At 25.8% G+C, this 23,506-nt stretch overlaps 8 protein-coding genes across 9 annotated transcripts; 4 read left to right on the top strand and 4 right to left on the bottom strand.

Annotated features, from left to right (window-relative positions):
• Window positions 1–14: 14 nt before the first annotated feature.
• mge (translocase of outer mitochondrial membrane 22 homolog mge) lies at window positions 15–1,355 on the bottom strand. Its single transcript, XM_011496398.1, has 3 exons — window positions 939–1,355; window positions 579–684; window positions 15–351 (listed from the first exon to the last, which is right to left on the bottom strand). The coding sequence occupies exons 1-3, from the start codon at window positions 1,050–1,052 to the stop codon at window positions 149–151; spliced, it is 423 nt and encodes a 140-aa protein (XP_011494700.1). The 5' UTR covers window positions 1,053–1,355; the 3' UTR covers window positions 15–148.
• A 527-nt stretch (window positions 1,356–1,882) lies between these two features.
• On the bottom strand, window positions 1,883–3,277 carry LOC105359740 (uncharacterized). Its single transcript, XM_011496397.1, has 3 exons — window positions 3,185–3,277; window positions 2,528–3,020; window positions 1,883–2,446 (listed from the first exon to the last, which is right to left on the bottom strand). The coding sequence occupies exons 1-3, from the start codon at window positions 3,216–3,218 to the stop codon at window positions 1,933–1,935; spliced, it is 1,041 nt and encodes a 346-aa protein (XP_011494699.1). The 5' UTR covers window positions 3,219–3,277; the 3' UTR covers window positions 1,883–1,932.
• Window positions 3,278–3,630: 353 nt separating this feature from the next.
• LOC105359738 (uncharacterized) lies at window positions 3,631–4,494 on the top strand. Its single transcript, XM_011496396.1, has 3 exons — window positions 3,631–3,915; window positions 3,985–4,218; window positions 4,299–4,494. The coding sequence occupies exons 1-3, from the start codon at window positions 3,745–3,747 to the stop codon at window positions 4,422–4,424; spliced, it is 531 nt and encodes a 176-aa protein (XP_011494698.1). The 5' UTR covers window positions 3,631–3,744; the 3' UTR covers window positions 4,425–4,494.
• An 884-nt stretch (window positions 4,495–5,378) lies between these two features.
• LOC105360014 (trafficking protein particle complex subunit 13) lies at window positions 5,379–10,726 on the top strand. Its single transcript, XM_011496786.1, is given in 10 exon segments — window positions 5,379–5,533; window positions 7,924–8,063; window positions 8,170–8,338; window positions 8,423–8,507; window positions 8,573–8,700; window positions 9,680–9,900; window positions 9,962–10,188; window positions 10,253–10,357; window positions 10,419–10,553; window positions 10,634–10,726. Coding segments are annotated over 9 exon segments (1,206 nt in total). The 5' UTR covers window positions 5,379–5,533; window positions 7,924–8,020.
• Window positions 10,727–11,161: 435 nt separating this feature from the next.
• LOC105359737 (proteasome assembly chaperone 3-like) lies at window positions 11,162–11,786 on the bottom strand. Its single transcript, XM_011496395.1, has 3 exons — window positions 11,695–11,786; window positions 11,478–11,585; window positions 11,162–11,412 (listed from the first exon to the last, which is right to left on the bottom strand). The coding sequence occupies exons 1-3, from the start codon at window positions 11,760–11,762 to the stop codon at window positions 11,247–11,249; spliced, it is 342 nt and encodes a 113-aa protein (XP_011494697.1). The 5' UTR covers window positions 11,763–11,786; the 3' UTR covers window positions 11,162–11,246.
• Window positions 11,787–14,136: 2,350 nt separating this feature from the next.
• On the top strand, window positions 14,137–17,203 carry Sirt6 (sirtuin 6). Its single transcript, XM_011496394.1, has 7 exons — window positions 14,137–14,291; window positions 14,826–14,953; window positions 15,018–15,136; window positions 15,619–15,742; window positions 15,827–16,000; window positions 16,347–16,470; window positions 16,541–17,203. Exons 1-7 carry the CDS (start codon window positions 14,226–14,228, stop codon window positions 17,000–17,002), a joined length of 1,197 nt encoding a protein of 398 aa, XP_011494696.1. The 5' UTR covers window positions 14,137–14,225; the 3' UTR covers window positions 17,003–17,203.
• A 91-nt stretch (window positions 17,204–17,294) lies between these two features.
• LOC105359734 (uncharacterized) lies at window positions 17,295–18,273 on the top strand. Of its 2 annotated transcripts, XR_912779.1 has the most exons (4): window positions 17,295–17,537; window positions 17,604–17,779; window positions 17,842–18,082; window positions 18,192–18,273. XR_912779.1 is itself a non-coding variant. In XM_011496392.1 (3 exons), the coding sequence occupies exons 1-3, from the start codon at window positions 17,378–17,380 to the stop codon at window positions 18,019–18,021; spliced, it is 516 nt and encodes a 171-aa protein (XP_011494694.1). In that variant the 5' UTR covers window positions 17,295–17,377; the 3' UTR covers window positions 18,022–18,182. The 2 variants fall into 2 exon arrangements, 1 of the variants encoding a protein (XP_011494694.1); XM_011496392.1 differs by lacking the exon at window positions 18,192–18,273 and having other exon boundaries at window positions 17,842–18,182.
• On the bottom strand, window positions 18,263–22,282 carry Cbp80 (nuclear cap-binding protein subunit 1). The gene is made up of 10 exons (XM_011496393.1): window positions 22,064–22,282; window positions 21,018–21,981; window positions 20,331–20,502; window positions 20,039–20,244; window positions 19,777–19,880; window positions 19,469–19,704; window positions 19,213–19,391; window positions 18,898–19,144; window positions 18,672–18,785; window positions 18,263–18,478 (listed from the first exon to the last, which is right to left on the bottom strand). The coding sequence occupies exons 1-10, from the start codon at window positions 22,101–22,103 to the stop codon at window positions 18,365–18,367; spliced, it is 2,376 nt and encodes a 791-aa protein (XP_011494695.1). The 5' UTR covers window positions 22,104–22,282; the 3' UTR covers window positions 18,263–18,364.
• Between the last annotated feature and the right edge of the window lie 1,224 nt (window positions 22,283–23,506).

Here is a 23,506-nt window from a genome sequence, read left to right as displayed (position 1 = left end):
ATTATAGAGTTTTGTTGCTAATTCAATTCGTATATTTGTTTTCGTTATATAAAAACTGAGAATAAAAAATTAATTATTTCAATGTGACAATAAAATAATATTTCCATATCAATTGTTAAAAGTTATTATAAATGCTGTTACACAAAAATTATCTTTGAATAGGAGGAGCCATTGGAAAACCAGAGCCAGAACTAGATATTGCGGAACTTGGCCCAAGTAAGACTTGTTTCTGATGATTACGTTGTGCTTCTTCCATTCTTGCACGCTCACTTTCAAAAATTATTGGTGCAAATAAAATTGCAGACGAACTAATTAATAACCATGTAACGGAACGCGATAGTGAATAAAATGCTGAAAATATAAAAATTTATTCAGTCAATTATATAATGTACTTTTAAATTATAAGTATTATAATTTAATACATCTATCCAAAATGAAAAATAATAAAATATAACATAACTATTTAAGATATAAAAAATTTGCTTTCCTAATTATAAGAAAATTACTTGTCATATGCTAAAACCATAATATTAAACATTTTCTTAGGTACAATTAACATAATGTAATTTTATTTTAACCTTTAATGTAATCTTTTATATGCACTCCAGTTTGGAAACCAAAATTCCTCACTTTTTCTGGAAACATTTCTGTAAGTCCAACTAATCTTTCTACAAGATTTTCATCCTAAACATAAAAATTAATATTAGATATGAGAAAGATTTAATGAGTTACCTTTAACCAATTTTATAATACTAAAATCTTAAAATTACAGAATGATAGTTTGTAAGATTGTATATAAATGAAATTTTTTATTTTTTAAATCTTAAAGATTGATATAATAATGATAAGTCATTCATATACATTAATTTATAAAATATTCATATATTTTGATTGTGTAATAGAAAGGATCTAAAAAGTCAAAAATCTAATAAACAAACCTCTTCGTTTTCCTCGTCATCATCGTCCTCGTCTGATAATAAAGACTTAACTTCCGAAAGCATTTCGTTATTGCATAAGTTGATATCAAAATCCGGATCAGCAATGATAGCCATGAAAATGCAGAGTTAATATAGCTGCTCTTATGTTTAAAATATATTTTTCTACTTGTTAGTAGATAATGTGATAAACCGGTGTTCAAATAATTTTTCGTTAAAAAAACTCGTCTTTTTTCATAAAACGTGATGAGGAAAAAAGCGAGAATTAACTGACGGTGGTGTGCGATGGTATGTATGCAGAAAACGCCTTGGACAAACAAGAATACGCATGTACTACGATATAAATTCTATGGTAGATTGAATTTTATAATGTCGAACACAGGAATTGAGGAAACTAAGTAATAGAAGTTTGGAACACTTGGATTAGTCCAGTTTTAAAAAACTTGAACGGACAACTTTCGTGAATTACATACTTCATTAATCATACTACAATATTAGTCAAATGCATTGAAGTAGAAAGGTACGAAAAAACATTGAATTTCATGAAAATTCTTTATTATACCGTATCCTCAACCAATAATATATATTACTTGTATTATAAACTATTGGATTAAGTGTTTTTACAGTTTGATACTTGACAATTTAATTGTAATAATAAAGTTATAACCATATTTTATAAATTCAAACTTAAAATTTCATTTCAAAATAATATAATTATAATTGAATTAAAGAATATTATATATCAATACTACAAAAAAAATTTAAATAATCAATATATGTATATACTTTGCCTATAATAATTCTAATGATTATGTATAACTTTAAACATTGACTGTAAATAATATTAAATTATTTTATAATATTAATTCTTAACATCACATAAAATAATATCTATTATTTATTACATTTGTTAATATAATACATTATAAATATATATAAGATGGAATATACAATTAATAGTGGTCCGTTAAGAATGAAGCAATTATTAAGTAATTATTTATAAATTATCCAATAAAGTTTTTTTCTTTTTTACTATATGACATAAATTTAAATATTTTCTTAAGATTTCATCATATTCTGTATTACTCAACACCTCATATGACTTTCTTAATTCAGTTTTTTTAACGATTTCTTCATTAACAGTATTAATTTTTTCTTCTAAATTTAAATTAAGTATTTTGAAAGCATCAACAGTTGATGGTGTTTCTGTGTACATACGTATTGTACAAGATAATTTTGTAATAATAGCTTTCATTTCCGCTATTTCTGATTTGAGTAATAAATTTTCAATATCCTTAGTATTTTTTTCATTCATCTTCCATTTTAATTCATTCCACTGATTTAAAATTTTTAGACAATGAAGTGAGTCTCTTTTATATTCTAAATATACTTCATCAATTTTATCCTTCCAATGAATATTTTCTAATTCTGTTTTTAGTTGAAATCGTGAACATAATATTGATTCGTTATTTTTTAATATATCTTTGGATGATCCTGCAAAATTCGCATATCTAAAATAAAATAATGTAAAAGTTATTTGTTTATTTTTAATAAGTATACCATCAGTATCATTAATTCAAGTATTAACTTACATTGTTATAAATCTATGTATTCTTTCACGTATCTTTGTTTCTAAGCAACTTTTAATTGCTAATTGCTCTTCATAGTTAAATTCACAGTTTGGCAAATCTATAATTCCTAATAAAGTTAATTCTTCTTTTAATTCTTTTGAATTATTTGGAAGATACAAAAATTTTTTTATTTCATGAATTCTAATTAGTTCTTTTAATTTACTTATTAAATTATTTTCAATTAAACTATTTGAACTTATAATAATTTCTTTGAGGCACTCATAAATAAGTTTTAATTTGGCATAATCACACGTACTTTCTTCACAAGAATTAAGAGCTTTATTTACTTTTTTTAACTCTGAAACTTTTCTCAGCTCTGTTCGTTGACTATCATTAGTAAAACTTTTATTGACATCACGACACATGCTGCGCCACTCAGAAATGTTACAAGTTGAGTCAAACTTATAATGTGTTGAACTATTTGTCTTAGAGATTCTTGATAAATTTGAAATTCCTATAATAAAAACAATTATATTTATATCATAAAAAATAAAAATTATTAAATAATGATTTGTCTAAGTAATTTTAGTGAATGTTAGAAATAAAAATAAATTCAGGTTAATCGCAAATTTAATCACCTTTAATTTTTCAATAAAAAAAATTTAATAAATAAATTACCTGATATCAAACTTGAGTCGTCCATACCACTCATGATTCCTAATATGTAAAATTAAACTTAATGAATAATAAATATTGTTTTTTCATTTAAATTTTGACGTACTCTATATATAAAAATAAAATTTAAGAATAATTCAAAATCTAATACTAAGACGCGGCAATTTATTATATTTTGAACTATAACCTATTTTGCTGTCACTTAGTATTACGATCTAATTTTGAATAATATTACCCGTTTTCTGCAGTTAACAATTGCATAAAATTTGGAAAGAATTTAAATAAATAATCATGTATTTGATACAAATTTACAAATACAAAAAGATGCAAAATACAGATAACAAATTAAGAAATATTTTTATTAATAGTTAAGAATTATCGTTATAGTTTTGATTAATTGATTGTATATACTTTGACTAAAGTAGTTTAATTTTTAAATTCATCCCAGGAACAAGTAGGCCTCAGTCCAGATTATAATGTAGTGTATGAATATTAGTGAGATTTGATAGACATTAGATAGCATTTTATTCCTCTTCATAATAAATCTTTAATAATTGCCAAACATGAAAAATATTGAAATAAAAGCCAAAGTGGATAATCTTGATGAGATTGAGAAGAAAGTGAAGGAATTAAGCAACAAACCTGTAATTGTTATCGATCAATATGATATTTTTTTTAATTTACCAATTGCTCAAGCAAATTTTGGTAGTAAATTAAAATTACGTCAATTTCAGGTTTAAAATTAAAATATTTAAATAAAAAATTAAATATTAAGTAAATTTTGAAAAAATATTTTAAATTAGGATAGTACTGGAGAATTGATATTTTATCAAAGACCAGATAGTAAAGGTCCAAAACTTTCAGTCTACTCTAAAATTCAGTTAAGTGGAGATAAATTCCAGGAATTAAAACACATATTAACTATGGCAAATGGAATTAAAGGGACTGTAAAAAAAGTAAGACATCTTTACATAATTGATCAAACACGCATTCATATTGATCATGTTATTGGATTAGGAAATTTTATAGAACTTGAGGTATTATATTGTTTTTAATTTTGTTTAAAATTATTAATGTTAGTGTTTATATATTCTATAATAAAAAATATAACATTTAGGTTGTTTTAGATGATACTGAAGATCCAAATATTGGAAAAGAAATAGCCATGAAACTAATGAAAGATTTTGGTATTTCAGAAAATTGTTTATTATCTGAAGCATATTTGGATATGATGAAATTATGATAAGTTATTAATGTAAATTCTTATGTTAAAATTTTTTTTTTAATAAAACAGCACTATTATTTATAACTTATTTAATGAATTGGTATGTTAATTTCTATATATGTAAATATCTATATTCTATATAATTTACAAATTGAATAGAATATTTATGTATAAATTGTTATAAAATAATTAAATCTCGCGACTTTCTCGTTTATTTATTTTAAGCTTAAATTAAGTAATGGTATATATAATATTAATGTATAAATGTTATGTAAGATATAAAAAAAATATAATTGTTTCCTATAAATTTTTATGAACTTACTACTTAATATATTAATGTATAATCTATACACTTATCAATATCATATATATACAGACCTTAACAAATGAAAAACATTATACTTAATTAAAAATAAATTTATTACATTTTTTTAGTTAACTACTAGTTTTTTGTACTTTCCTTACTTTCTTCCTTTAAATATGTAGACAAAAAAAAACAGACATATATTTATCTATAATTGCATTTTTTTTTTTTTATTCAATACATATTTTAGTGCATCATCAAATTATTAATGAAATATTAAATTTCACGGTCAAGAATCAGCAGATTAACTGTTCTCTACTTCTATCATTATAACTACCCTCTTAGAAGCCATTATATATCTATTATTTTGATCAATTCGATTTTATGGTTATTAGATTCTGATCACGAATTAATTATGTATTCTATATTAATGAACGATTAGCAAGGTTGTTATTTATCATTATTGCTTAGATTATATTTTGTGTCATAATTGCTTGACTGTGGCACTACTTTATCAAATGCAGTTAAATACACGACTAATTTCGCTATCAACAAAGTAAATAACTTAAATATGCTTGTAATTCGAATCACGTTGGCGCTTATTTTATTTTTATAACCGCTCTATTAGCTGACGTTATTCGCTTTATTATTATATTTCAGAAAGAAATTATACAGTGTGGCTGCTACTCCAAATGATTATATATTTGTTAAGAAAAATGTAGGGATACCAGCAGTAAGATTTTACATTCTTATTAATGTTTCCTAAATCATTGGTATATGTAGCTACCGCTGACAGTACGATCTTTAACATCACATTGTACAGGTACTTATTACTTCAGTGTTTCCGAATTTCTATATAATACCGCTAATTTGTTAAACAGGAAGAGTATTAACAAAGCCAGAAAAAGATATCGCAAAATAATGCAGTTAAACAATTAAAATATAAGATTATATTTTCTTATTGCATTACAATGAATTCTTTTATATATACACTTATATTATTAATGTCCTTATTTATAAATAAATTGTGTGATGTAAATAATTTTAAACGTTAGTGACGTTTCGTGGTGTTTATGTTAAAGATTTATATTATTAAGATGACATAATAACACTAGAATGTTTCAAACATTGACAAACATTGAACACTCATTGTTATAAAATTTTAAATTGATGCATGCAGATAAAAATATATGAAAGATATAGATTTTCTTCTTTTTCTTTAAATATCCGAAGTCATTAATTTGTCATGAAACTCATCCATTCCGATTTCATTGGGGGCACTAATATAGGAAAGCATATTATTCTGGGTAATTAATTAATTAATATCAGAAAATCATATGGCTCTTCAAATTTAAATTGCTTCTGCTTAATTTGTATTAAAACTTTGAAAAAAAAACATCAAATTTTAGCAGTAATTAACTCTGGAATACTCTTGCTTTTATAATTGTAATATACTATAAATAATTTCTCTAATGATTCTTTTAATACATTTGTGTTTACATAGCAGTTTTACTTGATTTCTTTTAGAATTAATTTTATGTTGAATTGAACTTTCACGTGTTTTTTAAACTTTTTAAAGAACTTTTCACAACTTTTTAAAGAACGAATACCTGTCAGTTTAATATAGATGAAACTTTATTACCACCCATAATTATTTGTTTTTTATTTATTTAATATAGATGAAATTTTATTACCACCCACAATTGATTTGAATTTGACCATTATTCAATTAGTTTGAACTAATTATTTATTATGTAAAATAATGAAATGGAATTTTTCGTGCTATGCATTTGTAAATGCGAATTTGTAAAATTTATAAAATTTGAAATAATTTAGCTTGATGATAACTGAAAAATAAAAGAGTATATGTAATTAAAATTTTATTTAAATTTCATTATTCTTCACGAAATATATTACAGAATAAAAGATATAATAATGCTATTGATAAATAAAAAGAAGCTATATTATTTCATATTATTTAATATTCCTTATTTTGAAGCTTTATATTAAAAAAAAAAAAATGTTAATTTTAATACATCCTTTTTAAATAATTATGAACAATTTAGATTAACATACATGAGAACAATGTACGTAAAAGTAAGTGACTATGATCAAATATACTTCCATCTTATGTAAATATTTTAATATGTAATACATACAGAAAGTCTATGATAAAATATAGAAATGTATGTTAAAAATATTAACAATTAAAGAAGAGACTCTATTCATTTTTTTCGATTTTGAGAAATTGGAATTAAGAGAAAATAAAATAAATTAAAAATAAATTGTATTTTATGATAGCATATTTTAATTCAAATATTTAATATCTTTATCATATTAGTTGATATATCAACTAATGATTTATTTAATATTTCTCAGCGTGCCTCTAAAAAATGTATTTAAAAATAATGTTTCTAAAAAAAGATGAAAAATCACGTTTAAAAAAATTGTTTAAAGATTTATTATTTATTTTAATTATTATTTATACAAATAATAAAAATAATAAAAGATTTGTTATGTATGTGACTAGTAAGATTTTTATACATTTCTATTAATTGTATTTTTGTTAAAAAACGATTTATGCATACATCAATATAAAAATGGTTTGTTTTTTTTTTATATCTCCAGAGAAAATTGTTAGTTTAATGCATTTCATAATTTAATCATTTTCTATAACAAATTTTTTAATTATTGCAAATGAATAAATAAAATTATATAATGTATTATCTTTTTTAAGAATAATAACTTTTATATGTTTAATATTTGTCGACTTATAAGCTTATATAATTATAAATTAGCAAAACTTGCTTTTTGTTAGATACATTCTTGAAGGAATAAAATTTCAAAGTTTGTTTTTCACAAAAGTGTGGGAGCGTTATCTGTCGTATCATTAAGTGAGATTTTAAATAAGGTTATGTATAGAAGAATCATAATGAATTATTAAATAAAAGTAATTTAATTATTAAATGCAGCATTTTAAAAATATTATATGCATGAAAATGCATATTTGTGAAATGTGTTGATATATTAAATAAATCATAGTAATGGTAAGTTTTTAAAATTGTATTAATAAATAGAATTTGCAGTAGCAAATTTTTCAAGATAACTTAAAAGGAGAAATGCGCAAATATTTACCACTGAAATTTATGTTAAGCATTGTATTATTTATGAATTCGATTATATTCACTTTATTGCAACTTTGTAAACTTTTAGTTGCAGAATTGCAATATACTTGTAAAATGTTCATACACTGTAGAAACATTGATTTTAACCATTATTAATCTTCAACCGTAAGAATAATAAATAAAAGATGGAATCCAAACCTAAAAGCGATCATTTATTGGGATTAAAAGGTATTGCGTAAAAAATGACAATACTTGTAAACCTAGATTATTTTTTTTTAGTACGATTATTATATTAATTTCTAATTAATTTGTTATATTTAATATTGATTTTTAGTAATGAGGCTAATAAGGCCAACATTCGCAAGTCCTACAATTGTAACATGTGATTCTAATGATTTACCTAACAATACATTGAATAACGAATTAAAAAATAATTGTGCTGCTCTTCAAGGAATGGAAACTGTAGCTATTGGCCAATTTATGATTTTACCACAAGGTTTTGGGTAGGTGATATAATAATATGCAATGTATAATTCAATACATTGGTATTGCAATTTCATAATATTTATAATTCTTCTTTTACTTAGTAATATTTATTTAGGAGAAATTTTTTCAAGTTATTTATGTGTACATAATGGAAGTAATCAAACAGTAAAAGATGTGATTGTTAAAGTAAGTAATATTCTATATTTTCAATACATTCAATAATATGAACTAACTAATATCTAAGCTTCTAGGCTGATTTACAAACAAATACTCAAACTATTCCATTATCTGGTCAAAATTCTCAAATCAATGAATTGGCACCAAATAATACTGTAGATGAAGTTATATATCACGAGGTTAAAGAAACTGGAACTCACATGTAATTATGAAATTTTATAAAAGGAATTGTACCACTTTTACATAACATAATTGCTTACTAGTTTAACTGAAACTTGACTTAGTTTACATATTTTAATTATTACAAAAATTTGAGGTAAAATTCTTCAAAGAATAGAAATTGGTATTACAGTTAATTATTTTTCAATCTTATTATTTATGTAGTGTCTTAAAAATTATTGTTACATAAAAATTGATAACTATACTTCAGTGTATATATATTTTTATATATTTTTTTTTATATAAATTTTATATATTTTTAAAGTAACATGTACTCATTACGTTATATTTACAATTTAAATAAAGATAATAAAAATTATATTAGTTAAATTTACAGACCAAATTACAGTGATTTTTATGTGTCATCTCTTTGTAAATCTATTGTTAGTATATGTTTAATTTATTGAAGATACTTATAAGTTATAATTCCATTAAATTATTTTCAACATCTCATCTATAATATAATAATAATAGTTATCATCCTGTATAGCTTTGAAATAGTTAAAGATGGGATGTTATAATGTTTCGTAAATTTAAAATAATTGTAATTAATTTAAATATTAATATTTTTTAATGGTTTTTTAAATCATATTAAAACTGATTGAAATTTAAATATTATAATAAATTATTGAAAAGAATTTTTCAGATCAACTGCTATTGCTTCAATATATAATTTCGAACATCTAGATTTATAAATGATGGTTCATCAAAATTAAAAAGGAAACAATTTTGATAAGTTATGTTAAATATAGTTTTATAAAGATATTCATTTAATTCCATAAGCAGATATAACTTGTTACGTTTCAAATTATTATATTATATATATTTAAATGAATTAATCCTTCTAATAAATATTATTGTTAAATTATTAAAAATATAAATACATATTAGAAATTGTTTTATAAAATTTGTATCTATTTACTAATGATAATACTCATGGACTTTATAATCATTTATTCTAGATTAGTTTGTGAAGTTACATATACACCAGTTACCTTAGGTGGACAACCTTTATCATTTAGAAAATTTTTTAAATTTCAAGTTGATAAACCATTAGATGTTAAAACAAAATTTTATAATGCAGAGAATGATGAACTATATCTTGAGGCACAAATTCAAAACTTAACAGATAGCCCTATTTGTTTAGAGAAAGTAGCTCTAGAATCTTCACATTTATTTACTGGTAAAACTTTTTGTAATAAAAATGTATACATTATAAACTATTTTTTATTATTTCTTTTAAGTTTCAACACTCAGTTCAAACGAATTTAATGAGTCAATATATGGAAGAGTGAATTTATTAGATCCTGGTAATAGTCGTCAATATCTTTATTATTTAAAACCACAATTAAGTTTAACCAATGATCCTAAAATTATGCAAAATGTAACAAATATTGGAAAATTAGATATTGTTTGGAGAAGTAATTTGGGAGAAAGAGGACGTCTTCAAACTAGCCAATTACAAAGATTGGTAATGTAATGTTCTAGATTATTAACATTTATTAAAAATGAATATTAAAACGAATTTTTTTCAGACACCAGATTATGGGGATCTTAGAGTTATTACAAAAGAAATTCCTAGTAAAATTTATCTTGAAGAACCAGTCAATTTTAAAATTCATATAATGAATACATCGTGAGTTAATTTTTATAAAATAGAATAAAAAATTATTATTTCATATGATAAATATTTATGTATAGGGAATACTATTAAGTTTACAATCAAATACAGCACTAGCATGGAATGGGATATCAGATAAAATTATTGGTAGCCTTAAACCAGGAGAATTTTATCTCATTTCCCTTTGTTTAGTCCCATTGGAATCTGGTCTTGTTGCAAGTATTCTTTCATAAATTTCATAAATTTAAGATGTACAATTAAAACACTACTTAATGTAATCACAAAATCTTTATAGGCTATTTCAGGATTGAAATTAACAGATACATTTCTAAAAAAAGTTTATGAATATGATGATCTAGCATTAATTTTCGTTAATCATAAAAATTAATAATTTTTATATTTAAATAAAAAAATAAAATAGTATTTAAGTATTGTTTCATTTAAACTAATGAATTACCATATAACAATTAATACTGATTATATAATCCTTTTAATACAAGAATCATTAAAATTGTTTAAGGTTTATATTTATTTATAACTGTTTTATATAATCATTGTGGAATTTATTTTAAATATTTTAATATCATTGTTCCTAATATTATTTTTTTTAATTTTTATAAATCAAGACTAGAATTCTAAGTAATTTTAAGCTACATTTTTTAAAAATAAAAAAACTTGATTTTCTCTGGTAAAATAAATGGAAATTAATTAAAATTTATTGTGAATACATTATTTTTATTTAATTTTTAATTTCCAGCTTACTTTATAAATGTAACTATTAATATAGTTTCTGTACATTATTTAATTTCATTAAATATAAATACATTGATCTATAATAACATTGGTTAGAATGTATTAGAATGTAATGTATAACTGGTTGTTATAAATTGATACTGCTCTACCAATATTTAAAGCTTTATTTTTTTTTTTATTGATTTGATTATTGTTCGTAATGTAAAGATTTCAAAATCTTTTAAACAAAGAGAAATTAACATTGGTCTGTCAATATTAATTTGTTCTGCAATATATCTTGATGCTGCATGAATTTCAGGATCATCTTTCCCAAAAATCACTCTAAAATAGAAAATGTGCATAAAATGATCAATTACCTTAAATTAATAAATTAATTCGTCGCATACTTTGTTTCATATACGTGACTGTTTAATTCATGAATATTAGATTCTTTATAAACTGATACCAGTGATCCTAGTTTTCTGTATTGACTAATTATTAAAAATAAACGATTGCTAAAATAAAAATAATTTTTTAGGTTAGGCTCTTTTTATATATAATTATCAAATAAGTTTATTAAGAATTGTAATTATAAATTCTTCTAATATTGTACGATATACCAACTTGTAAGTATTTAAGATAACATCTGTACGATTGTCATTAATAATAATAGAATAAGATTCGGTGGACATTGTAAACTACGCTAAATAATACATATATATATATATATGTGCAGAGAGAGAGAGAGAGAGAGAGAGAGAGAGAGAGAATATAATATCAAGTAGGACGAATGACGTGACGAGATTGTGAGAAGAGAGGGAACTTATGTATATACATATTCATATTTATATTAGTCGATCAGCTGCTCAATTATTTTCCTCAATTTAATACCTCTGATAAAAAGTGAGTAAAAGCAAACCAAAAATCGCAATCTGATATAAGAAAGTTGTCGACGCATACTAAGAAGTTGATAAGATTAATATACTTTCAGAATAAAGATGCGGAGTGTAGAAGCAAGTCCAACTCTTAGTTCCGTATTAAATTATCGCTTTTGCCAATATTCTAGATAAGCGTTACGGTATATATGAGCAAGAGAAAAGCAAGCAGGCGCGGGACTTGTTAGGCTCTTTAAATTAAGTTTGCCGTTGCCTCGTCTAGGCGTGTAATTCGCGGTCTCCGGTCTAATTTTTTTCTCCAATTTTTCAAAAATGCATTTACACTAGGGTAATAAGGTCTCCGCATAGGTGAACGCAAAACTATTGATTTTTCCAATGGAAAATCGTAAGTGAAATTTGTAGACTACCAATCCAGATCTCCTCGAGGGCAATTTCCGCCGTCCCGCTAAGGGACGCAAAGTCATTCGTACGCTCACGCATGCGAGAGTGAAGTCGTGTGTGTGTAGTCTCCCTGCGCTACGTGAGTAGTTTCTCTTTCCATTCTTGGTGGATGGCTTGAGGTCGCGCGAAAATCGATAAGCTGCTAGCGGTGTTAGAGATAACGCTAAGCCCCACATGCCAACCGTTTGTACCACTAGTTTCGGGCAAAGGAGCCTCTTCTCTTTTTTTTGGCCTTCCCCATCCCATCAATGCAATCAGAAAGCGCGAAATCGCGGCATTCGGCGTTCAAGCTTGCCACCGATACGAACGATCGTTGCTCAAGCTCATTACGTTGTACCTGATAAAGGATGTAGAGTGTATTCGGAGAGAGCGCGCCGCGAATTTAGAAAATATGCGCGAATTATTATTCGAAGTGACGACCGGAAGTGCGCAGAGGGCGCGCACCGAAGTCTCGCGAATGTAGTGTCACGTCGAATACATGCACGCGCGCGTTCTAGCAGGTCACTTACACGTATACGTCCGCACGCTGAGCCGCTGATAGGAGCTCAGAAAAGGGAGAGAGAGAGAGAGAGAGAGAGAGAGAGAGAGAGATCGTTGAGTAGTTGTATTGACTTGGTTATAAACATTTTAATAGCGCAGAAGGGGACCCTTTGTTATACGTATACGCGTAAGCGCATGCAAGTGTTGGAACCGACTGTGCGCCGCCGCTCTTATGCCTACGTATGCGTGGGCACGCGTCGCGAGTCTACACAATAAACAAGACAGTGTATAAACAAAACTTCGCTACCGTGGCAAGCGCAAGCTTTTTCGCCGCATTCCAGTCGATTTTTTTAATTCTCCTTCCTTATCTACACCTCCTCACTGAACATTATGAATAATAGTACTAAAGTGTAGAAAACCTAACTCTGCGCTTTCTTCTATCTGTCGCGCTTTCTCTACTCTCCTTCCCGTTGTTCTCAGAATTCAGAAGAACTTTCGTCGTAAACTCTAGCCACGATATATATCTACACTTCTGCAAGCATACGTGCATTCGCATGTACTTATGCCTATGTACGCGTGCTGTTTAGTAGTGTATTGTCTCTTAAGCTGTACTTAGTGCAGCCGCGGAAAATCGGACGCGCCGCGCGCGATACGCCGAATTGTGTGTTGCATTATTTCTCTCCTTCTGTCTTTCTTTCACTGTTTCTCTCTCTAACTTCTCACACTCCTGCGCTCGAATATCGTCGCGCGAATAATCTACATCCTGTATCGTCGTCGCTGTGTAGGATACATAACACTCTATGCACACACGCGCGCGCGCACGCACGCACACACACACACACACACATATATATATATATAAATATATATATATATATATATATATTATTTCACAGTTTCGCACTATATATGATAGTGTGCGCTTGCATGTAGTAAAAAAAGAGCGCTTTTCTCTATAAGCGCGTCCGGAAAAACTAAGTGTTTATTAGTAGGCGGTAGTGGAGGGAAGGGAAGAGAAGAGTACATCGGGCTTTTTTCGCGCCCGGCGGTAGTAGCGGCTGCGACTGATTCCTTTACAGTAGTAGAAGAGTGAGAAATTACAAAGGGTTCGGAGTGAACCGAGAAGCGCGTCGACCCTTGAGATTGAATAGAGACCAAGAGAGGCAGACAGACAGACTAAGAGAAAAAAAGAGCGCGCGCGCGTGACTGTGTGTGGGTGTGTGTGAGGGATAGAGCAAGAGAGAGAGAGAGAGAGAGAGAGAGAGAGAGACAAAGAAAGAGGGAGACAAGTGCGCCTTAATTCCGTATTTGCAAGGGCAGATCTTCGCTGGCGACAAAATGTCGTGCAACTACGCTGACGGTCTGTCGCCTTACGAAGACAAAGGCGTCTTAGGACTGGAGGAGGTAAGAATGCATGTTCTTATTTTATTTTTTTTTTCATATTTAATTTTGTTGTTACATATATTTTTTTACTAATACAGTAGCGTGCTCTCGAAATTTGTTATTTAATAAATATCAGGCTTGTAATTTTTATGATAGCTTTTTATTCTATTTACATTATGATATTCAAATTTTTAATTTGATTAATTTTATTAGTTATTGTTCTGTTTGATTTAAAAATGAACGGTTGTCACCCGATAATTTTTTTCGTAAAATAAACGAGTAATTTTAATTTTTATAACCAATGGAAATAAGCACTATACAATAAGCTTGTATATGAAATACTAATAAATTGACATTTAACTATTTTTTTAAATTTTAATCTAATAGTTTTAAAAGTTAAATCATATTTTTGTCTCCACTATTAATTTCTTACAATAATTATATACAATTTTTTTTTAATTCTTTCCAATTTCTATTATTTAAATAATAAAGTTTTCCAATGTGAAAAAACTTATTTATTAAATCTTACACAAGAAAATAATATTTCAATTATAGAAATTTGATACCGATGAGACACTCAGACTGAAGTGTGAGCTACTAGCTGACTGGATTAAAGGAGCACGGCATGTAGTTGTTCATACAGGTGCAGGAATTAGCACTGCTGCTGGAATTCCAGATTTTCGGTATTTATAAGTCTTTTATTGTTGATATCTTTTTTTTTATATCACATAAATTTATATTTTAAAGTGGTCCAAATGGAGTATGGACTTTGGAACAAAAGGGTTTGAAACCCTCTTCAAGTGAATCATTTGATGAAGCAATACCTACAAAAACACACATGGCTTTAAAGAAACTTATTGATGCAAGTAAGAAATAATTGTCTTTTCTATTTTTTTTATGAATTGAATATAGCCTAATGAAATCTAAATTTTTATGAATTAATTTAAAAATTATTGATATAATTATTTAAATAATATACTTTTATTATTACTTTTTACGTAATAGCAATAAAATAATTAAAAATACAAGTAAATAATATATTTATCTTTATGATTTAATTATTTATAAATAATAATAGCAATTTAACATTATAGTATTATATATTCGTTAGTTAGTATTTTTGAAGGGTTAGAAAAAATTTTGAGCAAAACATTTTAATTTAACATTTTTTAAAGTTAAACTTATTAATTGCGACTGAAGTAATAATCATTTAAAATATATATACAAGTTATACCTAAAATATTTAGTAGTTATTATTATTTCAAAATGTTTTATCTAGTAAAAACACTATTTATAATTTATAGATATTTTTATAATTTTATAATATAAGTGTTCAACTTTTTTTCAGATAAAGTTAAATTTATTATAAGTCAAAATATTGATGGATTACATCTTCGCTCAGGAGTTTCAAGACAATATTTAGCAGAATTACATGGAAATATGTTTGTTGAACAATGTGATAAATGTGGAAGGTATTTAAATAACTATTCACTTTTAAATTATATTTTATATCTTTTTTTAAATCGATTTTATTATTCTATGTCTAATTTTTATAGACAGTTTATTCGAAACTTTGCAACTAAAAGTGTTGGAAAAAAATGTTTGGAAACTGTGTGCCGATCAGAACAAATTGGTGGTAGACCTTGCAGAGGAAAAATGCATGACACAATTTTGGATTGGGAACATAATTTACCTGATAATGATCTTGCATTATCCGATCTTCATTCAAGGTCAGTTTTCTTTATAAATGTTTTAATATCAATATATATTATTTTATTTGTTATTTTATAAAACTTAAATTTTTTTATAAAAATAAATTTTACATAACTGCTATTAGAAAAAACAACGTAGTTTAATTATTAGTTAGAATTTATTCTGATTTTATAAATATAGAAATTAATATATTATATAAATTCAACCCATCGCCATTCATATTAAGCAGGAGTAAACGTACGTAGATTGCTATAACAATTAGTTTTATAATACATATTTAACTACATGAATTATAGTTACAATATCAAATGATTTTAAGAATTATACCATTAATATATTGTAACTTTAATTAAATGATTACAGTGTTGCTGATTTAAGCGTATGTTTGGGAACAACACTACAAATTATACCAAGTGGAAATTTGCCTCTTTACACAAAAAAGTATGGTGGACGTCTAGTTATATGCAATTTACAACCAACTAAACACGTAAGTTATTAGACATTTTAATACTATACTTTATATTTTATTTATATTAACAATCTAATTTATTCTGTAGGATAAAAAAGCAGATTTAATTATTAATGGCAAACTCGATGATGTTATTGAAATGGTAATGAAAAATTTGGGTCTGGAAATTCCAGAGTATGAAAGTTCTTCAGATCCAACAAGAAATACTGATATAAATTCACGTGAAATGGACTGGACGATACCAACAAGTAGAATCAAAGAAATGAAAATATTGTATAAAAAAGTTTGTACACCAGTCAAACGAAAGCGTCGAGCGACATTTATGTATGAACGTGAAATAACAAAATACACGCCTAAGCGTAAAGATAAAAAACAAGACTTTACAGTTAAAAAGGAAGAAATTGATAACGGTTCTTCCTTAAGCAACTTCAACATCGAAGAGAACAACGCAAATAAAGAAACAGTAACGAAATTAGAGCCATCGAATGATGACTCTAATGAGGCTACAACGTGCATAGACGTACCAGCTGAGGATAACAACGTTACGTAGTGAAATATATAAAGAAAAAAAAATGATATATGATTATTACATTATATTTCTTAAACGCAACAAATTAGTTTATATGTGCGTAATATGTCGTTGTAATCGTGCACAAAAAATTTTAAGCGTAAAAAAGGATGTAAATGTTTATTCGAAAAAGATAATGCGATTAATGACTATGCTTTTAATTAAAATTATATTAAAAAATTATTTTTATCTTTTATTCGCTTTCCAAAGAAGTTGATAATAAAATTACTTCTGCCAGCTCGTGGGATATTGATGCGTTTCTATGGAAACCAAACTGTTATTTTTTTATTTCTTAAGTGATTAAACATAAGTGAACAGTTTTATCCTATTTAGTAGGAAATAATTGTAAACATAAAAATGTCAGTAGAAGATTTTAATCATTGTTCCAAATTAAAAACTCCTATTGTATATCACAAAACAACTGTGAAATTGGATTATGATTCAGATAGTTCAGCCAAATGGAATTCAGAAACACAAGGAATTTTTGTATCACCTAAAGTTGAAAATCAAAAAATTGGTAACGGTTTAAAAATCCTTCTGCATGTATAATATATTCTGATAATTGATAACATGATTATGTCAGGAAAAAGAAGAGAATTGTTAATGAAATATTTTAGATTATGTGCTTCTAAAGATGCTTTAGAAGAAATAATAGGTGATCCTCCTTTATCTGAATCATCTTTCTTAACTGAATACTTTGACAATTATTGTGACGGCGACTTTACTCCTTTAATAGAAAATTCTGAATTTGATATAAAGGTAAATTATTTATAATTAAAAGAAAAATTTTGTTCATAAACCTAATAACTATTTTTAATTAGAAAATTATGCAAAATCCTTTATACGATGGAAACGTTCAAACATATTACAAAGAACAATTTGATAAAGGAAATTTAAAAGCCACGACCGAATTACGAAATAAAAATCGACCTTTTGTCAAGAGATCTCTTTTTACAACACCACCTGAACTTGCATTTGAAGAACCTGTGGATGGATTTTAAATCAATATTTTACTTTTATTTAGTATATTTATTATCAAATGAAATAAGATATACAAAGAAGGTATATACATACGCACATAGAATCTTAAATATATCGCATAAGTAATTCTTTGAGACATTTTTTTTTTCTTGAACAGTTCATAATATCTAAACATTCTTCTAATTTTTAGATAAAAATCTAGTACGATTTTCAAATACGTTTGTTACAGTTTGTTTTAAATTTCTAATTTAAACGTACTCATCTAATAATTCTAATACTTTATTGAATATCAGAAGAAAATTATACAAAGACTTTTTATCAGTCTTAAAAGGAAGATTGAATAGGAAATTAAGGAGTAAATATTCACGCTCGAAGAGAAACAAACTGATGAAACACATCTAAAATGTGTGGATCCAAATCTGGAGTAAAAAGTAATGTTTCTAATGTTGAAGAATATTTCTGAACTTGTTCATGATGCTGCAAAAATAAATATTTATGTATACGCGTATATTTATATATACACATGCAAATAAATATATATACATATACATATATATACACATATACATATACGTATATATACACATATGCATATACGTATATATACACACATATATGCACCTGCATATATTTTTTTAAAAAGAACACATAAATGTTTATTTCTGCTTACTGTAAGGAATACTTGTTGAAGTCTTCCAATTGTCCATTTATACCAATGTGTGTTGTAGTCAATGCCATCTGTATCGCATCTTGCCAAATGTTCAGAAAGAATCATTATAAAGCGCTAAATAAAAATATTAATAAAGTAGTCTTTATGAATTCTTTCAGATTTTTGTATATATATATAAAAAAAAAAAAAAAAAAAAAAAAAAAAAAAAAAAAAATATGATTCATACTTGAAAAATAATTAAAAACAAATTTTTTTGATCGCCTTGAGCTGCTTCCAATTTTTCCTCCATTCTTTCCACTATGTCTTCTGATGGTCTTTCGCCTTTGTCTTTGTCTTCATCATCTGACGATGAACCCGATCTGCTTTCTGCACGTCGTAATTTCTCTCTCGCTTCGGTTAATTCTTTACTTAATTTAATGACATGTTTATTTTTTTTACGAATAGTAAGGTGTAAAATTTCCCAAATATAAAGCCTTTAAAATGATTAAATTAATAAAATTCTGTCTTTATATATTTATGATTTTATTAATGAAATACTAACTTTGTAAATTCAGAAGCCATTTCTTTTGAGAATATCCAATTAGCAATAGCACTGCATTCTATAATTCCAGTTTTCAAAAATTTATCAGTTAATACAACCATCATTTGAAAATGATTTTTCCATAAGGCATACATATTTCTTAAAATACAAATTTGTGCTTCCTCAGTTTCAGCAAGAACCTGAATAAAACGAAAAATTTAAGTGAAACTACCTACAAAAAAGGATAAAAAATAAATAATTTGATAGAAAATTGTACTTTAAAAACATAATGAAATTTTCCAATAGCTGCAAAACTATGACTAAAACTTTTTGAACCTAAATTTAATAAAGTTTGTACAAATACATCAATTTTCAAAGGATTAAACGAATAGTTTTCTTCATTTTCTCCTGGCCCTGGTAAAGTATTTAAAACATTTAATGCCTCTTCTGGAGTGCATTTACGTCTAATTGACATAACAAGTTCATGCGCTACTGATGTACCGGCAAGTGAACCTAAATCATAAAATTTTGTTATGAAAAAAAATTTAATGTATAGTTAAAAAATTGTTTAAAAATATCACAAACTAGCTCCTTCAGATGAATATTTATAAATAGGTTCAGGTGTAATGGGTATTAATTCCATATATGTTTGAGGCATCATATCTCGGATTCTATTGTAGTATGATAATCTAAAAATATAAAAAAATCGCTTTTAATTTGTTTTAAATATTTGTTTAGAATTATAAAAATAAATTAATATCAATATTTTGTCTAACTTTTTATTGTATTACCACTATTTCTTCTAAGACAAATTTCATTTAACTTTATTTCAATATTCTATAATCACCTTAATGACTTTAATAAGACTTCACGAATGAATTTTGGTCGTGGATGTTCAGCATCACGCTGTAAACAGGAATCCCAATCTTCCCAAGACCATCTGAATTGAAAATTGCTTAAATGATAAGAAAACCACCAAACAAACCGATCAAATGCAGTTGCTGCCATACTATCTATACGGCGGAATAATATTTCTGTTGCTTGAGCTAATACCTAAAAGAATAAAAGGTCAAATTTTAGAATGTAATATATAGATATATATTCTAATATGAAATATTGAGGATGTTAATGTTAATTACTTGGGGCATTGTTGATGGTTGTAATTTGCAAAGCTCAATAAGAATTGATCCATAACAAATTTCCAAATGCTTTGGGGTTGGAAGTTTAAATAATTCACCAAACATTACTTCAACTACACAATAATCTAAAGGAATTTTAGTTTTATAGGGAAAATTTAAGAGCTGGGCTGCACTGTAAAAAAAATCTTCAATATAATTTTAAATAATACAATTTATGTAAAGCAAATTAATAGTTGAAAAAATTGAAACATTAATTTAATAATAAATTTTTCCAGAATAACATAATGAATTCTAATATCATAAAAATCATAGATTACTTTATTTCACTGTATAGTATTAATCATTAATAGATTTTAATTAAACTACTTTCTTAACTTCAAAGCAACTGATCACAAAAATAGTTATATAAATAAACTATAGATTCACAAATAACAATTAACTACTGAATAAATAATAGATTGTAATACTTGTAATAAGAGTGTAATAAGAGCAAATAAAAGTAGTATTGAAATAAATATTTTTCTGAAACATTGTAATTAATAATTTGATAAATATTAAGAAAAAAAAGTAAATAAAATTATTTAGAATTATAAATGAAATATATAATTAAATCATTGTGTTCAATCTTTTTTTATACGATCTTGTTAAATTATTAAACTATTGTAGGTATATAATTTTATAACATACCAATCTTTTCTTTCTTGGTAAAATGTATCTATAATTTGACGTAAATGTTCTTCCATCAGATATCTTTCAATAGCATGACTTCCTGGCAATGCTGGACCTTCTGCTGGGCAATCTGTGTAATCAAACATTCTAAAAACCACTGTTGGCAGTGGATAAATATATGTATCATGATGTGGTGGCGGTATTAATACAGGTAAATTATGTTGAAGAGCTTCACACAATATGGAATCAAAAGCTAGATAAGGTCTTGGAATATGTTTTTCTGCCCAATTATCTTGTCTTAATTTACGTACTTGAGCCCAAAGACAGTCTAAATATTCTTCTTGTGGATGCGGCGCATCACTAAACCAAACTCTCAGTGCTGGCTGATGTTTTTTATTACGTTTATTTAAAAATACTTCAATTGTTACCATAAGATGATCAAGCTCTTGTTCTTTTTTTTCATAAAGTTCCCTTCCAACCCATGGTAACGTCGATAAAACAGCATAAACATACCAATCACGTCTTACTTGTGGTACACTATCTTCGTTAGCTGCATCAAGCATACTATCAAATAACTGCATTAATGAACCACATGATAAAACATGACAATTAACTAAGTCTGCTAAAAATCTTAAGGAATATCTAGCTACATCCCATTTGCCTGCTTTTAACGCATCTTTGAAATTTTTAACCATGTAGTCAACAAATTCTCCGCCAAAATTAAAATTTTTAGCGTTTAATAAACCAACTAAAGTTGTATAGATTGTACATTTCTCGGGCATTTTAATGGCACAATCTGTTAATATTCGTAAAATCTTACTTCTAAATAATCCTAAATCGGCTTCTAAAACAGAAGCTAATCCTTCTAAATTACTCTCTAATGATGAAGTAGATTTTTCTCCAACTCGTAAAATAAGAGATTCCAGTCGATCTTCAATCTCTTGATTTTCTGAAACTCGTCTTCGCTTCTTATAAACTCTATCTGAAATTTATTAAATTGAATTTACTTAGTAATATAAATAACAATATAAATTATAAACATTTTAGTAATTCTCAATACTAACCGTATCCATCATCATCATCATGCGCTCTCCTTCGACTCATTTTTATTAAAATCAACTAAAATTATCAAGAAGATTGTTCATCAATTCAGATGCAATTTGTTTTTTTAATTTTTATTGTTTTCTAAAAACAAATTCAAGTAAGAATATTGTATCAATTTTGAGAATTAAAATAAATGACAATGAAGGCGTCGTCATGACCGTGTGGCATCTATTTACGTCAATTCTCATCAACACGACACGAAAACTCATGTAAACAGAGTTTTAGTTATAAAACATTTTTTTTAAGCACAGCTTTCAAATTTTGATTTCATTCTGTTAAAGAAAGATTTAGCTTATTGCATGAACGCGCCCGCACAAACGCACACACGCACGCACACAACACGTATATATATTTATTTATTTATTATGCAGCATTATCTTCTAAACGAACTTATTTTATTGAAAAATAATAATTTAATCAATCATATGTATCTTGATAGTAAATATAATTAATAAAAAAGTATAATTTAGTTAATTTGAATTGAAATGTTTTGTATTCTTATATAATATTAAATACCGTTGAATGTTTTGAATTATAGTTCAGATTTGAAATATTTTTGCACCTAAATATTTACTTAAATCTTGAGATATAAACACCATTCGAAAACATGGATTCTTTAATAGCGTTTATTATTAAATTTTGTACTAATTAGAAAACCAAAACTAACATAATTTCAGATATATTAGTTTTAATAATATATTTTATATTTCCATCAATTATATTATAGGTCATTAATTCTAGTAATTATTGTTCGTATTTTATATTATTGCATTATTTATAGTATATACACTTGTACTTGGAATATTTTTTCAGCACAAATGCTACAAGATTTTGAATTCCTCATTATATATTTATTATATGGTAATTATATGTGACATTTATCAGAAAAACCAATTTATTTTAGTTTTTAATATTTATTAAATACTGAATTATACTAATTAATATATAAATAATGTTTTTACACTAGTATTAATGATGTTTTTAACTGGTTTTATAACGGTAGCAATGAATTCTTATTACTGAACTTCACTGAGTCACAAAATAAGAATATTATTAACACGATTAATGTAAAGTATAATTATCGTATTATAATTTTATACAAGGATATTAATATATTTTTATTTTTACAATTTAGTATTCAATTAAAATTTTGAGTACTTAAATTCCGTAATATACAAATTGCAGATTAAACTTAACTTTTAGTTCATAATGATGACAACAATAGTTTGTAATTAGAATTTGTAATGATAAGACTATTAGTATTATTATTATTATTTTTATTCAAAATTATAATAATGATTGTGTGCATACATATGTATTAAAATATATTTTCATTAAACAGTAATTAAAGCCAAAATTTAGACTAGTTATTTTGATCTCGTCAGTAGAGCGTCATATAATTG

Source organism: Ceratosolen solmsi, unplaced genomic scaffold (assembly GCF_000503995.2).
Source record: "Ceratosolen solmsi marchali unplaced genomic scaffold, CerSol_1.0 scaffold29, whole genome shotgun sequence".
Lineage (NCBI taxonomy): Eukaryota > Metazoa > Arthropoda > Insecta > Hymenoptera > Agaonidae > Ceratosolen > Ceratosolen solmsi.
This window is presented reverse-complemented; position numbering and strand designations above follow the sequence as displayed.